This window comes from Meles meles, chromosome 18, assembly GCF_922984935.1.
Source record: "Meles meles chromosome 18, mMelMel3.1 paternal haplotype, whole genome shotgun sequence".
NCBI classification, from domain to species: Eukaryota; Metazoa; Chordata; class Mammalia; order Carnivora; family Mustelidae; genus Meles; species Meles meles.
In genome coordinates, this window is record NC_060083.1 from 40656444 (window position 1) to 40672679 (window position 16236).

The 16236-nt window shown below is 55.2% G+C and overlaps 1 protein-coding gene across 2 annotated transcripts; it reads left to right on the top strand.

Moving 5' to 3' along the window:
- On the top strand, positions 1–9456 carry COPZ2 (COPI coat complex subunit zeta 2). 2 transcript variants are annotated; one of them, XM_045983774.1, is made up of 10 exons: positions 1–134; positions 922–996; positions 2727–2808; positions 3319–3410; positions 3847–3902; positions 4605–4682; positions 6472–6523; positions 7135–7173; positions 7794–7913; positions 9115–9456. In XM_045983774.1, the coding sequence occupies exons 1-9, from the start codon at positions 24–26 to the stop codon at positions 7863–7865; spliced, it is 657 nt and encodes a 218-aa protein (XP_045839730.1). In that variant the 5' UTR covers positions 1–23; the 3' UTR covers positions 7866–7913; positions 9115–9456. The 2 variants fall into 2 exon arrangements, with proteins under 2 accessions (XP_045839730.1, XP_045839731.1); XM_045983775.1 differs by lacking the exon at positions 7794–7913.
- Positions 9457–16236: the final 6780 nt, after the last annotated feature.

Sequence of the window (16236 nt, forward strand, 5' to 3'; positions counted from 1 at the left end):
GTCAGCGCGAGGCGGCGGGCGGAATGCAGCGGCCGGAGGCCTGGCCACGTCCGCACCCGGGGGAGGGGGCCGCGGCGGCCCAGGCCGGGGGCCCGGCGCCGCCCGCCCGAGCCGGGGAGCCGGCGGGGCTGCGGGTACGGAGCGGGCGGGCGCCGGGGTCCCGGGCGGCGGGACCCGGGCTGCGGGAGCGGAGGGGGGGGGGGCGCGGGCCGCCAACTCACGACTTGCGCGCCCGCGCCCGGGAACTTGGGGCCCCCGCCGACCGCCCGGGGAGGGGGCCCGGGGCCAGGGCAGGGGAGAAAAAGTTCTCCCGGCGCGGACCCGCGAGGAGGCCGGGCCCGAGTGCGCGTGGGACTGAAGTTCTGGATCAGTTCGAAGCGGTGATGGGCACGGCTCGGGCGGGGGGGGTGGGGGTGGACCCGGGTTCCGCTGGGAGGGGTGAGGAGTGGCGGGGCCGCCCGGGACTCCCAGGGTAAGGTGGGCTGACGTGCGGGGCTTCTGGAGCACCCCCTCCCCAGGGCCAGGGGACTGGGGGCGCGCTGAGAGCGCGGGTCCACCCTCGGCCCGGGGTCCGCTGGAAAGGAGGAGGCTCAGCGCCGCTGTCCCCCCGGCCCAGGTTCTGTGATACACTCCGACTCGGGCTCTGGAGCAGTCAGTGCATGACAGAACTTGGGCCCGGACGGACCTTCTGCACCCAATGGGCACAGCGCCCACCCGGGGCCTGCAGTGCAACATCTGCCTGGGAGTGGAGCAGGCACCGGAGTTGGCCCGCACCGCACAGGGTTGGGCCAGAGCCAGCTGTGGACCTTTGGGGTTGCTGGACCCTGAGGATGACCTCCTGGGGCCAGCAGATGCCATTAGAGCCCATGGCAGGGTGTCTGCCTTTAGTCGGGAGCCAACGGAGCTCTCCCCTGGTGTCAGTTGCAGGAACCTTCCCTCTACACCATCAAGGCTGTTTTCATCCTAGATAATGACGGACACCGCCTCCTGGCCAAGGTAAGGTCCCACCCTCACCGGAAAGCCCCTGAGGACACTGCTAAATCCCAATAACAGAAGTCCTCAGCCAGCTGACTCTCCTGTCTCAAGAGAGACCCCACTGTGGGCTCTGTGACTCAGAGCAACTCAGCTTCAAGCCCTCTAAAGGTCATTCTGTTCATCCTCCTGCCTTGTCCCATGGCTGGCCCCCTGGCGAGGGGAGTGTAGCCCCTCTGTTTCTACTCACATTCCCAGAAATGTCTTGTCATCATTCTTTCCACTGACCCGGATCTTGGGCCTGGGACCCAGGAGCCTTAGTCCCCACATTCTATGTAAGCAACTTGCACTTCTCTTGGACAGTTTGGGAAACCACTCAGGATTTAGTCTGAGGAGTCTGAGAATTTAGAACCAGACAAGATCTTAGAGACTATATGGTCCAACTGTCTCCTTTCACAAATGAAGGGAATGTGGTATAGAGAAGCTCGCTGAGTTTCCCGAGGCCACAGGTGTTACTATCAAAACACGGATCTGAACTCAGGTATGTCGACTTGAAGCTCAGGAGGGTGATTTTCACTGTACCAACTCTTCAGTTGTCTGGTGTCGGTCCCACGTGGCCTGGGTAAACCAAACTAGAATAATTGGAGAGAAATGTCTGTCACGGACACAATTAACTACAGTAGGACTCTGGCATGTAAAAGAGCTATGAAATGCATTCTAGGCTTGTTGGTTTTTTTTTTTTTTAATATTTTATTTATTTGACAGAGAGAAATCACAAGTAGGCAGAGAGGCAGGCAGGGAGAGAGGAGGAAGCAGGCTCCCTGCGGAGCAGAGAGCCTGATGTGGGGCTCGATCCCAGGACCCTGGGATCATGACCTGAGCTGAAGGCAGAGGCTTAATCCACTGAGCCACCCAGGCGCCCCTAGGCTTGTTGGGTTTTTTAGGACTGAAACTTTTTGTCTTGCTGATATCCAAATGAGCTTGTTCACACAGCAGCGGGCCCACAGGGAGGCCACTGATTTGCCTGCAGATGGGGTACTGAGTGGCAAAACCCACATCCGGAAAATTGGAAGCTGAGCCCATCACACTCTCCTCCAGCAGATATCAGATGCAGATCGGCCATGCCCAAGGCTCCAGGGCCTCCGCCCAGCAGGACCCATCCATGTTCAGTTGAAGATACTGAGTTAGAGAAAGAGGCTCACCAACCCAAAAGCATCCATCTAGTTAGGCGGTGTGAGCCTGGAACTTTCCCTTAGGCATATAGTCTTCATCACCACAACCCTGTCTGAGGTTAGACCATCCTTGGCTGTGCCCCTTACAACTGTGAGATGTCGGGGAAGTTATCTGACTTCTTCACGCCTCCTCATCCTCATCAGTATAATGGGGATAAAAGGAGCCACTGTGGTTGTTACTGTTGGGATAAGGGATCCCCGGCTCTGCCCTCTTTCCTGTAGACTTGGGTTCCTGTAGCAAGGGTGACCCACTGAGCACCCTAGTCCTTAGCTCATGGACATCTGCCAAATGTACAAAAACCACCAGGAAATCAGGAGAGGATTCCAAAAGCAGGAATTAAAATTCCTCGACTTTTGATGACTTTCTTCGCTTAAAATGTGTGTTTATGGGGGAAGAGTGAGCACACAGGCCTAAAGGGCAACAAGCTGGGGACAGGTCTCTGCTTGGCCCAGCACCTCCCACCCAGGGAGGAGCCAGGCTCTGTGGAAAAGCGATCACCCTTCTCCTTCCCTTTCTCATAGTATTATGATGATACATTCCCCTCCTTGAAGGAGCAGATGGCCTTTGAGAAAAATGTCTTCAACAAGACCAGCCGGACTGACAGTAAGTGTCCGCCTCTTCCTTGTCCAGAACTCTCCAATGCACATCGCCATCCTCTCCATCTGGACACATATGTCCCTGTTGGCCACTCATACCCACAAGCCATCCCCTTTTCTTCCTCTCCCTCCCGCCTCTTCTCTCCCTTCCTCTGGGAAGCCTTCACTCCCCATCCCTCTCTCACCCCCTGCCCCACCCCCCCCAATCACGCCTGGACCTCTGTCTCAGCAGAAGAGGCCAACTGCATTACTGCATTGTGTCTCCCCCACCAGCCTGGACAAGGAGTTGCACATGGTGGGAGGGGGACCAAAGGTTGACCCTGCACAGGATTTGTTGACTTCTCCGAATGAGACAGTCACTAGACACAGAGTAGTCTAATGGGGGTGTCTCTAGGGCTAGTCTTTTCAAGGGTTCCTTGCAAAGTGAAGAAGGAGAAGCGGGGAGAGAAGCAAGCTGGACATCAGGAGGAGGGGCCCGGCAGAGGGGGCCAGACCTGAAAGTCCCTTCCATTTCTAGGTGAGATTGCATTTTTCGGGGGCATGACCATCGTCTACAAGAACAGCATTGATCTCTTCCTGTATGTGGTGGGCTCCTCCCACGAGAATGAGGTGAATTCAGGAGGTTGGGGTGACAAAGAGGGTCTGCCCTTAGCTTGGATTCTGGGGTAGAATCTGGGTTATCATTGGTACCCCTCTTTCTAGGCTCTGGGGGCTGGGGAGCAGCCAGAATGATTCTTTGTGGGATGGGACATACCCATGATGTCTCATAGGTTCCTTGGGGACCAGAAATGAAGTCCTGGGCAGGAGCCTTGGTTTCTTCCTTATGTATCACTGGGGAAGGATACCATCAGTGTCCCACAGTGGGGCACCCCAGTGCTTCTCAGCCCATGCAGGGGGAGGCAGCCTGGGGTCAAGCTGCAGTCAGTGTCCAGCCCTGTTCTCTTTGAAAAGGGACGACTGCCCACACAGGTAGGCTTCAAGTGCTCCTGTGGGCCTTCTCAACCTCAAGTTCTCTCTTCCTCCTCCCCTATCCACCCATGCTCAGCTGATGCTCATGTCTGTTCTCACCTGCCTGTTTGAGTCCCTGAGCCACATGTTAAGGTGAGTGAGGTCCTCTGTCCTCCAAGGCCCTCACCCCCGCCCAGGCCTTGATACGTCGCAGACGTAGGGTCCTTCCTCTGCTTCCCCCTGGCCCGAAGTCCCCAAAAGACTAAGACTGGAGCCAGAGCTGCCTCTTGCAAGGCACCTGCCCTTTACTGGACCACCGTGGTGTTACCCAGAGCAGAGCCGCATGAGGGGATGGCCGAGAAATGAGGTCCAGAGAAGTTAGGCGTTTTGCCTGGGGTTCCAGTCTGTTGGTATCAGGACAGAGACTCAAACTCAGAGCTTTTCGGACTTGAAGCTCAGGATGGTCTTCACTGCACCCCCATTCAGTTACCTGGTATCTGTCCCAGTGAACATGGTCTGGTTAAACCAAACCAGGATAAACTAAAAAGAAATGTCTGCAGTTGAGACAGTTAGCTCTAGTTCAGCTGTGGCAGCTAACCTAGCTATGAAATGCGATAGGGCTCACTTGGCGGATGCAGTGTCCATGTGGGAGTGTGGGAGGTTGGGCAAAGCGGGGACCCAAGCTCGGGAATCCCTTGCATAGGCGCTGCCCTCGCTGCCCTGGAGATTCTCCTTCCCGGTGCTTGTTGGAGGTGGGGGAGGGGCATGGGTGGAGAGAGGTGGGTGTGCCTCACCTCGGCAGAAACCCAGCTCCTCCCGGCCCCGGAGAGGTCCAGGAGCTGTGTCTGCCTTCAGGAAGAACGTGGAGAAGCGCTGGTTGCTGGAGAACATGGATGGGGCCTTCTTGGTGCTGGACGAGATTGTGGATGGCGGGTGAGGAGCAGGCGGGGAGAAGAGAGGGGCGGCTCCGGGACACTCACAGCGGGAGATGCCTTTGAGGGTCATCAGCTCTAGATGGTACCAAGCACATTGTTGGTTCTCTGGCCAACCCCTCCCGTCTTTCCCCCACCTGGCTCGTGAGGATGGAGGTTGATTTCAGCATGAGCCAAAGTCAAGCAAACCAGAAAGTAATCTCAGGTCAAACGATGGCCAGTGGTTGAACAGGCAGGGTTTGGGGGGAATGGTTTGATCTCCGGTGCCGGGGAGAAAGGGGCAGCACAGGCCTCTGCCCCTCCCTGGGAGATTCTCCATTCAGCTCCCTACTACACACACACACACACACACACACACACACACACACACACACACACCCACCCACCCCCTCTTAGAGCTCCATCCCTACTTAGATCAGCCAGATGCATGACCTGTCCTTATCTTTCCAGTGGGGTTAAGGGGACAACTTCAGCAGCTGTGGAGATGAAATGAGGCAAGGCAGGTGAAGCTCACGCCTCTTGTTCAATGATTCAAGTGACCTGTCTAAGGTCTCGGCTGCAGGGCCAAGATCGAACGCCAGGTGCATGGTTCCAGAAACTGTGCTCTATCCACAGCACAGTACACTCTGGGAGATGGGGCACTGCGTACTCCTTCCCTCCTCCCTCTCTCCTCCCTCTCTTCTCTCTCCCTCCCTCCCCCCTCCCTCCTCCTTCCCACCCCCACTGCCTGTTGTGGCAAGGCCTTGTGCTAACTGCCTGAACCCCAAAGCCAGTGGGGTGAGACCAGCCTTGGTGGGACCTGAAGCGTACACAATTTTGTGGAATCTCTTTAAGGAACATGTGCACACACACACACACACACACATACACACACTATTATTAATACAAAATGAAGACCTTGGAGGAGCCTGTGCAAGGGCAGATGTAAGCCTTATGTGCCTCCAGGTCTCTGGCCCCGGGGGAGCTCAGTTTCCCTCTAAGGAAAATGGCGGCCGTGTCGGTTGAGACCATGCCTGGACGGGAGCCCTCCTTGGGATGTTCCTGTCTTTATGGACGAAAGGCTCTCTGGTGAAGGGGTGCCAGGTGCCCCAGTGATGGAGCCTGAAAGAGGCTTTCAAGAGAGACCTGGTCACTCCCCTGGGACTGACATGAAAGCAAAACTCGGTGTCTGCCCTAGAGGAGCCTCCTGGGGTGAAGAGGACCATCCAGTCAATTCCCCCACCCCGATCCCACCCGCAGTGACCAGCCCTCCCACCCGCACCCCTGCTTATACCCACAGAAGCTCCCCTGCGCCCCCACTGTGTGGTGAAAGACTGCGGGATAGCCAAAAAAAGCCTTGATCCTTGGTTCTATCAAAAGGGAAGATAGATTCCGATTTTAAGTGTCCTCTTCTCCTGTACAGCATGACCCCGTGGCATAGAATACTAGTGAAACCGGATGGGGTCCCCACGGGCCCTCCCTTCCTTTACCGCATTAGCATCCATCCCCAGATCCAGAAGGTGAAGAGCACTTTCAAGAACTCAGAGCGTTTCAGTCTCTGCTTTTGACGCTCTGATCATTCTAGACTGGACTACACCCCATTTCAAAGCTTTTGACCAGGGACACCCCATTTCAAAGCTTTGTGACCATCACGTTTGAGGCATAGAGGGATCAAAGCTGAGGAATGGCTGTGGGAAGGTACCTGGAAAGGGCAGCTGCAGGATAGGGAGGGAAGGGGCCCAGCAGGGAGAGGCCACAGAGGGAGGAGTCATGTTATTGATTGTCCTCCTGGTTTCTGTCTCATCTTGTAGCGTGATTCTGGAGAGCGACCCCCAGCAAGTGATCCAGAAAGTGAATTTTAGGGTAAGAGTCTTCAGGCGGGTCCCTGACGCCCGTGTCGCTGGGCTGCCCTTTCCACCCTCCCTGCCTCCCGTCCTCCCCGTGCAGGCGATGCCAGGGCCAGGAGGCTAGGAACCCGTGCTCCTCTAGCAGAAGCAAGTACTGGGTCGGTGCACCTGCGAGGTGGCAGTTAGGAAAAGAGATCTCGTGACCTCTCTCCCCCTGTAGAATCACCAAGTACCTCACCATCCTCCCCAGGGAAAAGTACAGAGTGGGGGAAAGAGAGACATTCTCCAAGAGACACCAGGTGGCTGCTTTGGCCTTGAGTTTGGAGAGTGGGGGTACAGAGAGACCCTCCCTGCCTCGTTTGGGCTATCATGTCTGGATGAAACCTTTTCTCCCATCTGTGTTCCCCTTTGTGCCTTTGTTCTCTGTGCGCCCAGAGACGGGCCCCAGGGGCCTGGCTTCCAAGTGGCCAGCTGCAAGGCTCCCACTCACCAGTCAGGTGTATTCGGGGATCCCCCCCACCACTGCATCCCCTCACTCCCCCCCCCAAAGTCCCTTTCCTTCACCTTGCTTGCTTCACCCGAACCCCTCCTCTGGCCTGACCGTGCTCGGACACTGCTTCCCCGCAGGCAGATGACGGCAGCCTGAGTGAACAGAGTGTGGCCCAGGTAAGGTCCCCTGCATCTTCCTTGGCTGGAAGTGGGCTAGAGGGAGGAGAGCAGAGCCTCCCAGAGGGACCAAGGGGAGCCGTCAAGGCTGAGAAGTCAGGGGTGCAGGAGGGAAGGGATGGGACAGTGACAGGCCGTCTCCTGGAGAGTCATGGCACTGGGTATTCGTAAGTGCTGGGTGCCTCACCAGCAGCCCGCCTCATCTCCTGGCTTGGCATCATTGGGTTGAAACCCCGGGGTGAGCTGCCACCCTGATGACTGGTGTCCCTTGCCCCCCAAAACATTCTGAGGACCGAGGGACCTGATGCTCCCCCAAACCCAAAAAGGATACCAAAGTTTTTCTCTAACCTCTCACCCCATGCTGCTTAGGGTTCCTGCTGGAGTTGTTAAGGGACCCCCTGTCTCCACTCACCACTTGCCCCCTTGCCCCTGAAAAACCTGACTGTGGGGAAGCCCATCCCTGCCAGTCTCCTGCATGGTCCAGTCTGGGAGGCATGTGCGGCAGGGCTGAAGCTGGGGGTGGGGCAGGTTCCTGGACCTGTGGCCTGACTGGTTCCCCAGCTGTGCAGACTTCCTGCTTGTCAGGCCCACTGCTTGACCTCCATTCTGTCTGCCCACAGGTCTCTCTGCCCAGACTAATCCTGCTTTTATGGACCTTCCCGCCTCAGTGCACTAACTCCCTCCTGCTGTGACAGCTAAGGCAGGGGGCGGGACCCAAGCCATCCCTCGTGGAGCCCCAGGTGTGGTGCCCACTTCCTTTCCTGCCCTTGCTGCTCACCCCGCTTCTCCCTCCTCCCAGTTCCTCCCCACCCCATGCCTCCTCAGACCTTGCTGGGATGAAGGCAGCCATGTGGCATTTTTCAGGTCAGAGAGAGGCTGGAGAACAATGAGCAGAACAGTTAGGAACACAGGTGCTGGTATGAGTTGTCCCAGGCTGTATGTTCCACCCTACCGCCTGCAAACTGTGTGACCTGCTGCAAGTTACTCAACCTCTCTGGGCCTCTCATGAAGGGCGGGACACTCTTCACAGCATTACTAGGAGAATTAGGAGAGCTAATGGAGGGAAAGCTTTAGGCCAGCTCCTATTTTTTTCCAAAGGGGGAATGAATGAAGACATAGCACTTTAACAGAATTCTTGAGGAAGAACCAAGGAAGTTGTAGGTAGTGAACGGGAGATGAAAGGAAGGAAAAGTTAGGTTTCTGGCTGGGAAAAGCTGGAGAAACCCAGGGCCAGGCAGCCCTTGAGAGAGGAGGGAGACTGTGCAGAAGTGTGAGACATAACAGCGTGGGCTGGGCCTTCTTCCGAGGGGAATGAGGCCTGATGGCCAGAGAGGTGACCTGAGGGACAGACCTGGGGTCCCCACCATGTGGGCATTGTGTGTGCACAGTTGTATGAATTTGTCTAAGTCCTCAGCAGAACCGCAGAATGAACGCATCTGAAAGCAGGTGTCCTGCCGCAGCACCGGGCCAGCCCCCTTGGCCAGCTGTGCCACATCAGCAGCGGGCTGGGGTGGGGTGTTGGGGACACGCTGCCAGCCCCGGCCACAACTGGGGGGTGCTGAGGTGTCTGGGCACAGGCAGTGGCCGGCCTGGGCCTAGTCTCTGCCTAGACGTGGCACCGTGGGCGGACGCTCCAGGGGCACGGCCTGGCAGAGACCAGCCTTGCGGCCACACCCCTAGCTGCCGCCGCAGGAACTGTGGCCGGTGGGGCAGCCGGCCGCAGCCAGTTTGGACTGCTGTGTTGCGGGCCTGGCCCCACTCAAGCCAAGCACAGATGAGCTGCTGCCACCTAGTGACGGAACGTTGCAGGGACACTTAGAGAAGGGCTTGTAGACCTCCCCCTCACTACCGTGTTAGGGCACTTGATATCCACCCCCCACCCGCCTCCCCCTCCCCCTCCCCCCCAGTTTCTTTCTCTCAACCTTATTCCCTATCCCCCAGGTTCTTCAGTCTGCCAAGGAACAAATTAAATGGTCGTTACTGAAATGAAGGCTGTGCATTCAGGTCTCCCTGCCCCCAGAGCATTTCCCCAATCCTGGCAAAAGCTCAAAGACCCCAGGGAAGAGGAGAGACCCTCTGTATCCCTAAGCTCTCCCAGAACTGACTCCTGAGGTCTCTGCCCAGGGACTCTGAGATGCAAAGATTGGGCTTCAGCACTGACTCACCCCTTCTCACTGCCCTGGCCTGCCCCTTGGACCATGAGAACCAGCTGAGCTGCCTTAACTCAGACCTTAGGCATCCCTGGCCCCAGAACCCTAATAAACCTACTTTGTCTCCTGCCAATGGTCTCCTTCTCTGCTGGCCTGGGAAGGGTTGTTTGTGTAAGTTCTGATGAGGGCTCCCGCACTGTCTGCGGCTCATCCTGAGGAGGCCCAGGACCGAGGTGTCCAGGGCTAGCCCTGTGGTCGCGTGATGGGGGAGGGGATCAAGAGAAGGGGACGATTTATCATCGTGAGGGGGGTGTGATACTGATACCACGGGGTCCCCTATGTGATGGGAAGGGCTAGGGTCTGATTGCGGGACATGGTAAAAAAGTAATAATGGCTGACATGGCGCCCTTTCGGGGAAAAGGAGACGAAAAGAGGGTACTCCTAAGCGGCACAAACCTCCGGGGAAAAGAGAGGAAAAGATGGTACACGCATGGTGACCCTACTGGGAATTCTTTGAATCACTTTTTCCATTCCCAGCTTCCAAAAGGGAAGGGCGGAAGGCTTCCTCTGGACAAACTGAGGAACAGCACGCCCGTTTTTCTTGGCATGGCCCGCGCCGCGGAATTCCTCTGCTAGCAGACGTCCTGGGCACCCGAGCCCTGCGAGCTTGCCATGGTTGGGCCTGATGCTGGCGGCGAGGAAGCATGGGCCAGCCCCACCGTGCAAGTGCGTCCAGAGCACCCAGTGCGTTCCAGAGGGTGTGGGTGAAGAGTGGAGGTCTGCAGGGAGGGGAGAGAAGGGCAGGGGACGCCAGGGGCAAACGGGAAGGATGGAGCGACTTCCTCGGCGACGTAACTCCCCTTCTTTCTCCCTGTCCCAGAACCTCCCGTTTCGCCCTTTCTTTCCCCAACGCGTCCCCGCGACCCTGTACAACAGTCCCCTAGAGTGTGTAACGGTAGGTCCCGGAACAGCTCGTTTCCCTCGTTACCTTTCCACGCTCCGCCCCGGCCCCGCCCCGCTCCCGCCCCTCTCCGGCACACTTTTCCGCGGGGAGTCCCGCCCCAGGACCGCATCCGCGATCCTACAGCGCCACCTGGAGGGAAAGGAGGGAAACGCGCCCCCTCCGGGTCCTGCTCCCCGGACTAACTCCGCCTCTAGGGCGGAACCAAACCCTGTTCCCGAGATCCTCCCAGGCCCCAGACTCTAATAACAGGGCGTTGCCCTAGCAACCAGCACGCTTGACCCGCCCTGCGAGTTCCGCGCCAGCGTGGGCTAACGAGTTTCTGCCAGCTGCTACAGTAAGAGAGCAGCGAGCCTTGGATTTTAATGGACGCTGTCCCTGCGGGTTATCACGTCCTACATTATAAACTCTAAGACTGGTTATTTATAATGGGTATGACTACTTCTGTAATTAGAGAAAATGATAAAGATAGAGTTATGTAAACAAATACACTGTAAGCGCTGCGTACATAACCCATTCCAGGAAATAATGCAACAAGGCAACTCCGACAGGGAAAAAAAAAAAGAATATGCAATTAACTGCTATAGAGTTCGGGGCCAGTGTAGCGACGGGAAACGAGAAGTACTCCAGGAATACTTTGGCAAATATGTGGCTTCATCCAGTGCCCGGCACCATCCACTGCTTCTAAACGGACCGCAAGGTCGGAAGGGGCAGGTTCGCTTCCTAGCAACCCGGTGGCGCCTGCGAAGACCCTGCAATTCCAGTTATGCAGGGACTGGAATGGGAAGGCCCGGCGCTGCACGCAAACTGGTTCCCTGAATTCCTGTGGACCGAGCGATGCTATCCCCATTTTACCGAGGTTGTGAGGTTGCATAAACTGTGTGCAGCAGTTCCTGCAAAGCGCCCTGGGGAAGGAGAACTGCTGGGGAGAGGTGGCTTTCCTGCACCCCCTGACCTAGGGTCGGGCAGGGACTGTACTGGGTTAAGAGGAATGAACGGTGAGGGCACTGTAACGCCGAGAGGCGACTGGAAAGGTGTCTGCTAAAGGACTACGGGGAAGGGGATCGCAGCAAAGCCGCCGACCCAGGCCCGCAGCGAGGGGAGGATAGCGCGGAGAGGGCACTGGAAGCCGAGGAATGGGGGGCTCTGGTTCTTCCCGGGGATCCCAAGTTTGCTGGCCCTGCTCTCTGCGGGCCGAGGCGGAGACTCCGCTGAGCCTCTGGGCCCCTCAGCGCCCGCAGCCCCGCGGAGCCGCGGGAACGGCGGGCCTGGCCGTCTGCCTAGAGCTCTGCCCGCTGGCACCGGCTTTCCCGCAGACGGCCTCATTAGCGCGGCCCCAGGCCGGAGCCGGCGGGCGCAGAGCCGAGCACGCAGCACCGGGCGGGCGGGGGCGCCGTCTGCCCGGGACTGGGTTTCGGGAAGGGCAGTCGGCGGTTTCGGGGAGAGGGGGCGGCGCGGGGAGCTGCCGCCGAGGCCTTGCCTTCCCGTCTGTTCTCATCCCCAGGGGCCCTCCTGCTCTTTCTACATTCTCCTCCCCCTCGTCCTCGTGGGCGACCCAGCGCGTCTCGAGTATCCATAGACAAGGGGACTTCAGGACGCCTGCTTTTCTCCTACAGAACGGGCACCAGGGCAAGTCAGAAACCGAGAACCCAGGGGCTTAGGTCCAGGCGGAGGGCGCACACAAAAGCACTGGCTCCGGGACTGTGTTTGCCCCACCTAGACCGGGCTAGGGACAGCAAGTTAGCGCCGCCAGGCCCTCGGACCCCATTTAAACCACTCAGAGCCAGTCGCTCCTTCTCGCGCCCGCGCGCCCCCTGCTTCCCGGCCATTGGCTGGCAGGAAGGCAGAGCTGGTCGGATTGGCTTGCATCCAGACAGAGATGGATGGCTCCTCACTGGCTGGACCGTGTCTTTGCTAGGAGGCACAGGTTGGTAAGGCGGAGCCAGCCAGGCCTGGGGGTGGGACGGGGGATGAGCCGGAGCCCTGCCTTAAGCTCAAATTTTCTGTGCCCTAGAATCTACAGAGAAAAAAAAAAATCTTAGTAAATTCCCAGTAAATACCCTTTAACTCTAGACCCTGATGTAGGCAAAGTTGGAAAATTTACCCAAAACGGGTTTGGCACAACCCTATAGGTTCCCTTTTCCCTCTAAACCTCTAAATTGTTTCATTTAACAATATTCGTGGATTATACTCATTCATTCATTCATTCATTCAAGTATTTGAGTGTTTGTCATGAGCCAGGAACTAGGGAAAGAAGAGAGACTTTGTTGCAAGTAATTGACTTGGCAGTGGGGTAGAAGTGGAGGGCTGAAAGGAGAAAATCGTTTTGGGAGATATTTCAAGGTAGAAGTACATTGTAAAAGCAAATTATGTTTTGTTTTGTTTTTTAAATGTGGGCTCCATGCCCAGTGTGGAGCCCAACGTGGGGCTTGAACTCACAACCCTGAGATCAAGACCTGAGCTGAAATCAGAAGTCAAGGGCTTAACCACCTGAGCCACTCAAGCACCCCTAGAAAGCAACACTGTTCTATATCTCTATCTGAGCAGTGGCAAAAATTCAAAGATTACACTTAACATGTGTGATCTTTCCTGTAGGTAATTCATACTTCACTAAAAAAAAAAAAAAAAAAGGCGCTTGGGTGGCTCAGTGGGTTAAGCTTCTGCCTTTGGCTCAGGTCTTGATGTCATGGTCCTGGGATCAAGTCCTGCATCGGGCTCTTTGCTTGGCAGGGAGCCTGCTTCCGCCTCCTCTCTCTGTCTCTCTTCTGCCTGCCTCTCTGCCTACTTGTGATCTCTCTCTGTCAACTAAATAAATAAAATCTTAAAAAAAAAAAAGAAATGAATTGAATGGCTGCCAAATTTTACTCTATCATTGACATTTGTATGGTCCTCACCTGTTTCCTAATCTCTTCTTCATCACTGCCAACTAAAACTGGAAAACATCTTCGATGAGGATCCAAAGAAATGAGAGCCATTGTGAAGCCCACGTAGATTTTACCTGGCCCAAGCAGATGAGTGCCATCCCCCAGAGTGGATCCTTTGGTAAGGAAAGCAATATTGATAAATAATAATAATAATAACAATAATAGTAGTAGTGCTAGTAAAATTCACTTTCGTTGGGAGTGAATTCCTCTATTTATTTACTTTTTAAGATTTTTATTTATTAGACAGAGAGAGACAGCACAAGCAGGGGGAGCAGCAGAGAGAGAGAGAGGGAGAAGCAGGCTCCTTGCTGAGGGATCCACGATGCGGTGCTCTATCCCAGGACCCTGGAATCCTAACCTGAGCCAAAGGCAGACGCTTCATTAACTGAGGCACCCAGGCACCCTGGAGTGAATTCTTTTAACAGACATTTATTAACCGTCTGTTCTGAGCCAGTCACCTTGCTGAGGGTGGTGGGAGTGTTTAAGATGAATTGGAAGACACAGTTCCTGATTTGACTGGGAACAAAGTCGCATACGCAGAAATTATAAATATCCGACAGGGGAGATTGTGTGTCGCATAGTGTAGGAAAGAAAGAAGGGAGCAATTGTATCAGCACAGCAAAAGGCAGAGAATCTCTGTTCAAGGAACCGCAGGTGGGCAAATGTAGCTGGAATGGGGGCTGTGTGTCTCTGTGGGGGAGGCTGGGGTGTGTTGAGACAGGAGGCTTCTCCCGAGACAGGTTGCTCCTGGATGGGGGTGAATGTTGAGTGCCTTGCTGGGGTCTAACAGCCATGAACAGAGTGTACTACTCTGTACACCTTAGAATCGTAACAGTCTTCCAAACAACCTAAAGAGGTAGATGTTGTGAGCCTTGTTTGTACAACTCAGGGGACCTGTGGATTTGGATCATTTGCCTCGTGGCACAGAGGTGATGTTTAAGTGCATGCTGGTCTGATTCCATGCCCCATTGCTATCTGCCCCAACCACAGAGCTAAGGAGCTTGGCTTATATTCTGAAGGCTTTAGGGAGCCACTGAAGACTTTCGAGCAGTTAAGGGATACCAACTCTATATTTTGAGCAAGGAACTCTGCCAGCAATGTGGAATGTGGATGGAAGAGGGGAAGAAGAATGTGCGGTCAGCGTATGACCCACAGAAGGCAATCCCTTTCATTATACTCCTTACCCTCTCTCTAAGATGGTGCCACCCAGCCTGATTGAGGATCGTGTCACCAAATAACCTGCAAAACTCAAGTTCCATTTAGCTCTTGAGTTCGTGCTTTTGAATCAATTCAGGTAATTCCAGGCAGTCATTCCAAGGAGGGCTTCCAAAGGGAGCACTTTGCTAGGGACAATGCCTTGGATATTAGATCTTAAAAAAAAAAACATTAAAAAGTAATAAATTGGGGCGACTGTGTGGCTCGGTGGGTTAAGCCTCTGCCTTCGGCTCAGGTCATGATCTCAGAGTCCTGGGATCGAGCCCCGCATCAGGCTGTCTGCTCAGCAGGGAGCCTGCTTCCCCCTCTTTCTGCCTGCCTCTCTGCCTACTTGTGATCTTTCTCTTTGTCAAATAAATAAATAAAAATTCTTTACCAAAAAAAGTAATAAATTTACATTGTAGCTTACATATTTGGTACCCTCTTATCACCCTTATCTACCTCCAGTCTGAAAACACACACACACACACACACACACACACACACACACACACACACTGAAAGAAAAAGAAGTAGCCAGAGCAATCTGATCTCATTTGACCAGACCCACAATTTAAAGATTTTATTTATTTATTTGATAGAGAGAAATCACAAGAGAGGCAGGCAGAGAGAGAGGAAGGGAAGCAGGCTCTCCGCTGAGCAGAGAGCCCGATGCGGGACTCGATCCCAGGACCCTGAGATCATGACCTGAGCCGAAGGCAGCGGCTTAACCCACCGAGCCACCCAGGCGCCCCAGACACCTGATTTTTAAGGCATTGAAAATATATATCTTTTTTAAAAGATTTTATTTATTTGACCGAGAGAGATCACAAGTAGGCAGAGAGGCAGGTAGAGAGAGAGGAGGAAGCAGGCTCCCCGCGGAGCAGATAGCCGGATGCGGGGCTTGATCCCAGGACCCTGAGATCATGGCCCGAGAGGAAGACAGAGGTTTCAACCCACTGAGCCACCCAGGTGCCCTGAAAATATATATCTTTTTAAAAAGATTTTATTTATCTACTTATTTGAGAGAGAGCACAAGAGGGAGAGAGCACACAAGCAGGGGGAGGCAAAGGGGCGGAGGGAGAGGGAGAAGCAGACTTCCCACTGAGCAGGGAGTCCGACTTGGGGCTGGATCCCAGGACCCCAAGATCATGACCTGAGCTGAAGGTAGATGCCTAACCGACTGAGTCACCCAGGCACCCCTAAAAATATATATCTTATCCTCCTGGCTGCAATGAATCCTTATTCAGGAAAACTTGAATAGAAGGAAACGCGGCAAATCATGGAGGCCACGCCCCATCCCCAGGCAACAGCTCCTTAGTGACTGACAGGGGTTCCCGAGGTGGGTATGTTGGGACATGTGGGGTAGATATGTGGAGACAAGGCTTCACTGACAGAAATGACTGGAAGGCGTTAAGCTTAGCTGCTCTGGGTGAGAGACCTTTCCTTTTGCTCCAGAGGGTCCAGCCCTGTGTTCAAAAGGTTGGACGTCTCCAGGAACATGCTCTCCTAAGAGATGGCTGGGAAAAGTCCAGCATGCAGAACTGGGTTATGGGGAAGCAGATGTGATTTTTAAAACTTCTGAGACCCCAAATTTTCTCCGCCTTCTCTGGATGGCAGCAAGAAGCAGCGCGTCTCCCATGTCTGGCCACAAGATGGTGCTGTAGGACAAGCCCCACTTCCAGCCTCCCTTGCAGGGCTGGGATCAGGATGTGGCCAGTGGAAAGCCTACGGGGACCAGATCTAGGGGGCTTCTCTACTACCTGCTGGCAGCGGTTATCTCACAGTGCTGAGCACTGGAGTCCCATCCTAGAGATCTCTAGATGACGGGTCT